This window comes from Eurypyga helias, unplaced genomic scaffold (assembly GCF_000690775.1).
Source record: "Eurypyga helias isolate BGI_N326 unplaced genomic scaffold, ASM69077v1 scaffold28528, whole genome shotgun sequence".
NCBI lineage: Eukaryota > Metazoa > Chordata > Aves > Eurypygiformes > Eurypygidae > Eurypyga > Eurypyga helias.
Window position 1 is genome coordinate 10,382 of NW_010268020.1, and position 7,331 is coordinate 17,712.

A 7,331-nucleotide genomic window follows, 5' to 3' on the forward strand; every position below is an offset into this window, starting at 1 on the left:
GGCGGGAAGGGGTGTGAAGAGAAGCAGGCACGGTGCAATTGATGAGCATCGCCGTAATACTCTGGATTGAGTAAAAAGGGAGGGCAGTAAATGTTAGTGACGTGAGGAAGGAGGAGACTGCAGTAGCCAGGCAGAGACAATCCAGCTTGCAGTGCTTTGCAGCTGTAGCAAAGTGGGATGGACTGGCTGGGAAGACCTAGCAGATCCTGATAGAAAGGCCTTACCCTGCGCTGTTTACATGTTAGCGCAGTTGTTGGATCTGGTGAGTTTCGTTTGTTCAGCTAATTGCTTACGGAAACTGAAGACAGTTGGGTTTTTTTGCTGTGGGTACACTTAGTTCATTCATTAGTCATCTCTCATTTTGATTGCTGCAGTAGCTCCTGGCTAGACATTGTCCTTCTTCTGCTCTTCACTTATGATCTATTAAAAAAATCTGCCACATACATAATATCTTGTCATCTTTTCTGTTCGCTTAGTTTTGCTGCCAGATCTCCAGCTTTAAAGGTCACTCTCAAGATGAAAACAAAACCACCCTTGGAATTCCTAGTTAAAAGAAATGGTTGGTTGTGCTATCTTGTAGTTATTTCATAAAAAAGCACTTCAAAAGGCTGTCACTGGCGTGGTGTGACAGGCACCTTGCAGGATGTATTATGGCAGTGGGTGATCACAGTAGTTCAAGAGACTCCTCCTCCCACTGTGTGGGGTCCTGCACTCAGCCAGCTGGCTACCACAAGGAGAAGGGATTGGAGATTTCCTTCTGGAAGAGAGGGAGTGGTGCTGCGATGCCTTGCATCCTCTCCTGCCTTGAACAGAGGAGGAGGGCAAGCTGCTGCTAGTGCCCTGGTCGGAAGAAGAGAAAAACTTCCGTTTAGTGTATAGGGAGTGTGCAGTTGCCATGGAAGAAAGCAATAAAATGACAGCTTTGGTGGTGCTTGTGGTCTGAAGAGCAGCTTGTCACCCTCCTTCTTTCCATGCTTTTGTTTCTGAAAGGGATCTGGGAGGAGAGAGCTCAGAGGGCGAGGCAGGGAGGTAGGGTCATGCTGTGGTACTGCTAGGGGAGAGGAGCTGACTGCCTTAGGTTCAGAACTGAACCTGGGCATCTGACAATTGGGGACCACCAGTGGTGGGTTATTATGAGAGTGAAGGAAAATGGCTGTTAGAAGGAAGGGAGGGATTTTCGTCTTACAAGGGAGAAGTGGATTGAATTAACAGGTGATTGTGATCACCTTGGAATCCAGTGGTATATTTCTTTGCATCTGTGGCATTTGCAGGTGTGACTGTCCTTTACTTAAACAGAAGTGACTCGTATCCTGAAGGATGGTGAGAGAAGGGAACATCTCTCCTAACAGGAAGGAGACAAGAGCTTACTTCATTAGGGATTTGCAAATGGAGTGTGATTGCAAATTATTGGAGATAATGAGAGTAAAAATTTACATGTTAATACCAAAATTAATAACATTAGGAAATAGAGTGAGAGAGAGAGATTCCATGAGAATTATGAACCAGGAGCCCTGAGAGCTCTTCCCAGTGGTTTTCTGTGTGGCAGTGGAAGAACCATGCTGGATGTGACTTGCACAAGCCCTGAGAACTCACAGCTCCATGTAGGTTGATGAAACAGGTAAATAGGTAAATGCTTCATGTTTCAGCACATCAGCCCCGAGGCTGCGGCCCTGCAACTTGCCAGGCTCCAGCAATCCACACAACATGGGGCTTTTGACCTCTTTTCAGAAAACAGAATTACCTTCCAAAACAGTTTCGGAGCCTTGGAGAGAGTGATTCTGCAGCAATTGTGGAAATGCAAGGATTTTTCTGATGTCTAATATGTGGCCTCAACTACAAAATAGCTTGTTAGCTTTGCAGTATGTTCCCGAGGCCTCAGCTGCACGTCAAAATGGTTACAGCTAGGAAATTCTGACTCTGCTGTTCCTCGGTAGTAGGACGGCCAGGGGATATGGTTAAAATGCTCTGGGATGTGAGAACGTTTTTCAGAGCACTTTAAGCTGCTTATGCCTGTCCGTGGAGGAGACAGCTGTGAGCTGAACCGATCTGCACCGGAGCAATTGTTCAGCCTGGTGTCCCTGTCCCACGTCACAGGCCTGTGCTCCTAGAGACCCTTACTTGAAGGCTGCGTGCAGTGTATCTTGTAGGGCATGGGAAGCCCTACATCCCATCCGGATTTTATTGTTTCTGTCCCCACTTTCTAGCCTCTCTCTTCCCTTTCTTCTCTAAGGGAAGCAGTAGTGACTGTCAGAGCAAAAGGAACTTGAGTCAGTGGGAAGCAAATGACCCAAAACCTGCAACTTGGGCTGGGCCACGTGTGTGCTGCAGAGCTGCCGGGCTGGGTGAGGAGCGCTCCTCTCCGGTTCCTCATCTCCCCATGCTGCCCAGCAGCAGCTGGAGCTCAGCGGAGGAAGGCGGCAGAGGGCCCACGGCCCCAGAGGCAGACAGGGCTCCTGCCTTGTCTGCCTTGGGGCAGGCACAAGGGGACCTGCCTTGGGGCAGGCATGGTTGGGGTCTTTCTGCCTGGGGTGGGGATGGACCCTGGGTATCGGCATAAGGCTGCAGCGTGACACAGGCAGTGTGTGTGACTTAGAGATACCAGCCGGGTCGGGGGGCGTGGAACAAGGAGCCCTGAGTGGGAACCGCAGACTTGGAGGAGAGAGGTCATTTCTTCTAGAGCCTGGAATGCAAGGAGAATTTGGGGGGCAAAATAGAGAATAAGAACCATTACAGTTGTGGGAGGGGAAGACAGTGGAAAATGGGATGCAAAGTTTGGGCCAAGCCATAGGGTAAAGGGTATGTGCTGGGCGGGGGGGATAGCTGAGGAGACACAGGAAGGGGCCCCAAACAACTGTAGAAGAAAAAAAGGAGAGGCCTTATTGAAAGACATGAGAAAGGCTGAGACAGGGTACGGATTGGCCAGGAATGGGGGCAGGGGTGTGTTGTTCCTTATTGAACTGGGCCGCAGAGAAAGGGAAACGCACTTCATGTCTTGGATTCATGCAGGAGATACGGAGACATGAGCAGAAAATACGCGGTTGGCAAGACAGAGTGGTCTAACCACGTCAACCTTTGTGTATGCAAAGGAGTAATAAACTTGGGGAAAGACTAATTGGATTTGAAAATTGATGTCAGTGTAAGTTTTTCGGAGGGTGATTATGAATATGATTATTTTTTTCATAATCTGGTGACTGCTCTGAGAAACTGAAGATGTTGCAGTTAACCAGAAAGGTCCTTCGCTCCATGTCTCGTTCTGACTGGTGTTGTTACACTGCTACCTAAATTCATTCCGCTATAGTGACTTTCTGCATCTGCATCAAGAGGCAAAGCTACATTTTTTTTGTTGCTTTCTCAAATACCAGATTATTCTTGTTTGCATAATTGACCCTGATGTGCCTAAATTCTCTCTTTAGGAGGTGTATATAGCTGGCTTGCTCATCTTTGTTTAAAATTTAGATCATATTATACTTTGTTTTAACTAATTAATCACATAATCTTGTTTGTATATTACTGTTTCTTATGCTGCAACACATGCTGGCTTCTTTCTGCCTGAAAAAAAACCCCAAACCCTCAACCACTCTTACTCGGTATTCAGCTGTTGTCTCTCACTAGAAGCTTCAGAATAATAAAATACATCTGGGACACTCTCCCAGGTAATGACTGCCATTTGCTGAGCTCACACCTTCCTAATTCCGGCCCGTTTTTGGGAGACTTTGCAGGCCAAAGTCTTGCGCTTTCTCCTGTCAGTGGGTGAGGTAATTCTGAGGCAGTTCTGTCTCCCATTTGACCAAAAAGTCTCCATCTGCTTGCAGTTTATTCCTGGGAAAGGTTAGCCTGGTACTGATGCTGATTTCAGATTCAGCTTAAGGTGTGTATTGGACTTTCCTCCGGCCCAAATTCAGGAGCAGAGAGGTACCTGGGGACTTGGAGAGAAGTCAGTGCCACGCGGAGCCGTCCGTAATGGCTTCTCTGTGAGCACTGCGGAAAGAGGTGCGGAGGGCTCCTCAAGGCGAGCCCCGTGTTGAGCCTCTGTATTCCCTTAGGGATCTGTCAGTGAACTACTCCTTTACAGCCTCGGTGTGATGAAGAAGTACTATTTCACCCTATAAATGAAGGGGCATTGAGCCACTGAGTATCCTGCTGGTGTAACTATCCACACATTGATAGCAGGTGCAACCAACTCTCATCCTGACAAGGGAGGGCAGCCAAGCTTTCGCCTTGCCCTGCTGGAGTCACCTTTGTATCACCTGGGTGCCACCAGCTTACTGTCAGTTCCCTGGACGGGCGGAGGGAGAACAAACTTGCTTACCAGCTGACATAAACTAGACCGACACGTCATCCGTGTGCTGAACAAGCAGCAGACCCAAGCTACCTCCAGGTGTCCTCCTGGCCTTGAGTGCGCTGCAGAGAAGGGCGACCAGAAAAGCCTGGCAGCACAGGCACAGGGCCACTGACCAGGTCATCCGCTTCCCTCTCTGAGGAGGGGGAGGTAGAAGCACTTGCGTGTTGCTTCCTCTTCTCCCTCAGTAATGAAGAAGCTGGTTTTATCCTTTGGTTTTACTGCAGAGTGCATCCATGGCTCGCTTCTGCTGCCGACCGCAACAAACCGTATCGTCAGCACCGCGTTACTAATGTAAGCGTGTCTCCTTTTTCTCCCCAGGTAACCGTGCTGGTCCTTTTCGCCCTCGCGTTCTTAACGTGTGTGGTATTTCTGGTAGTCTACAAGGTTTACAAGTACGATCACACCTGTCCAGAAGGATTTGTTTTCAAGGTAAATTGCATACACATCCTACAAAAATAGGAGAGTTTGTAATACTTCGTGTTGTTTCCTGCATAACCTTGACTAAGCCACGCTGTATTGCAGAAATCCCTGTGTGTTTTCATAGGTTAGCATGCTTCCTGCTATGTTTCTTTTCTGTCTAATAATTGAGGCGCTATTGCACAATTTTCATAATATTATTATTTTCCTAATGCTTTAAACATTGAAAATGCAGCAAAAGCCCCAACACCAGTGTCCTTCAAACCTACTTCATCTGCAGTTGTCTGGACAAAGCCCTCATTTATGGGGCCGTACGGTTTAATGTTGCATGTTCCTCCAGATTCATGTGTCCTAGGAAAGAAGAGGATGTTAAAACCTGGAGAAAAATTACTCTGGAATACATGTCAAAGAAACAGTAGAGTGATGGTCTCATTAAGAGGAACAGAGTTACCTTACGGTTATTTTTGTACACAGAACTTGTTCTAGAACGGTGACCTCCGAGCCCTACTGCCCAAGGCCAAAAGGGAAGACACATCTATTGGAAAAAAATGCTGGTGCTTACGGAAGGGGAAGCTGGGGCTCCCCTTATTTGTGTGAGATGAGTGCTGTCTCCTGAGCTATCATCTGGGCTGAAAGTCAGAAAGATAACATTGATTTCTGGTTTGTAAATTTAGCAGTGTTGAACTTGGCTGTAATTAGAGAAGCAGCAGTGATGATGGCATTCTTCCCTCTTAATTTTTTTAAGAATATTTAGTCACATAATGAATCAGATGGGTACCAGTATGATCTTCAGAAGCATTTAAGAAGCAATGGCTTCTTGACAGTCCTGTTCAGGACTTTTGATTCTGTCCCTTCAGCCACATAACTCTCTTAAAGCAGTCTAGCCCAGAGGTGTGATCAGTGCTGACCTGCTGGATTACCTTGGCTCATTCAGTTTTGGGTGATGGCTTTCCCTTGGTCCAAGGGCAGAAGATACTGTGGCCAGAATATTTGGCTGTAAGTCAGGATATGCAGCTTTTGGTTCTGCTGTTGGTCTTGTGTGTTGTCCTAGATGAGCACTGAAACCCCACTGTGCTCACGTCTCATGGGATGATAGGCTTTTTCCTAAGCTTTCTCTTGGCTTTGAGCAGTTTGGAATGTGGACTGGATGTTCCTATGGAGCCTGTCTTGATGTGATCCTGACGTGACAGGGATGGCCAGTTACGTGCCTGTCGTAGGTCTAGTGACAGTCTGCTGCTTCTGCTCCCTTCCATACCATGTTGTCCCTTCCTTGGAGTTGCAGCTTCCTGCCTTTTGCCCTTTCTTCCTAGAGTTGCCAAGAGTTAAGAAGAGAACAGTTTCTTATCTCCATGTCAGCAGCACCGTGAGCAGAATCTGGTGGGGTTTCTCTCCGTAGGGCCCGGTGTCCGAAACAGAGGCTGGGCAGAGCACCCTGTAGCTCGTGCTTTGTTTTTAAGGTGCAGCACGTACACAGCGCTGCGCCACTGTTGCTCTGCCCCGGTGCTGGTTTGTGTGGAGGCTGTTTCCTAGCTGCTGGATAGCCTAATGCCAGAGACAATGGTGTCTTTGGTCAGGTAACTCTTCAGAGTTTTACAGGATAAACACGTCAGCAAATGGCCCAAGGCCTGAAACTAGCAGTGTTGACATAAGTTGCATCCCTTTTTGGGGGGAGTCCGTAATACATCATGGAGTAGCTTGGCACAGATGTCCTGGGAGAGATGAAGTCGTCTTGTCACCTTGTGACCGGTGGCTCTGGACTGGCTTCGTGCTTCAGGTGGACTCAGCATCATTCTCTGGCCTGGATGTCCCCAGGCTTTGGATGCTGATGTGATTTCCCGGTGAAGGACAAAGGTGTCCCTGCCTCAGGAAGCCTGGTACTATGGGAATCTCTGCATAACAGCTGAGCTACCGCAGCTCTGAGTCAGACTCGCTCCTCTCTGCTTTGATGCTCTCATACCTGGAGCAGTGCCAAGGGTTTCAGTGTTTTCAGCCCTTCTGCTCTCCTACGCACCCAGGGCTTGAAAGCGTGCCTGAGAAGGTGCTTGTCTGCCTTTGCGTAGCCTCCGTTCTGTGCTCACTCAAGCTTTCTGACACAGCCCTCATCTGCCACTGTGCAGATCGCTCCTCGGAGGCTCTTTACTGGCTCCTGGAGAGACTCACTGGAGTCTTCTTCAAAGACCTGAGTGCACTTGCATCCCGGCGGAATTTCTCCAGGGCTTCAGGATGCTCCATGCTGCATCTGTTAGCCCTTAGCTTGCCTTGCCAAGGCACCTGCCTTCCGTCAGACTCGTGGACGGTACAGCAAAGTCTTTCAGTGCATTGAAGACACCACCATCATCTGGAATTACTGACCCAGCAAAGTCAGTGTGACAGAAGATACTATTTATAAGTGAGTGCCACTGGGGTCTTTATGTCAGAGGAACAAAAGGAGTCTATGGCCAGGAACGGATGGGCAGCCAGGGTTTTCTCTGTCATCAAAGGCCCTAACCTGTAACTGATTTCTGAAGTAGAAGGGCTGTGGAAGAAACAAGAGACTGGCAACTCACTCTGGGACATCCCAGTTTCATGGCCT

The 7,331-nt window shown here is 48.3% G+C and overlaps 1 protein-coding gene across 1 annotated transcript in view; it reads left to right on the top strand.

Annotated features, from left to right (window-relative positions):
* Nucleotides 1-4,771, top strand: part of LOC104514077 (neuron-specific protein family member 1) — a gene marked incomplete at its 3' end in the record, with an annotated part of 14,874 nt that extends 10,103 nt beyond the window's left edge. Inside the window, exon 3 of the mRNA XM_010157622.1 lies at nt 4,661-4,771. Within this exon, the coding sequence (XP_010155924.1) occupies nt 4,661-4,771 (111 nt within the window). The remainder of the gene's footprint in view (nt 1-4,660) is intronic.
* Nucleotides 4,772-7,331: the final 2,560 nt, after the last annotated feature.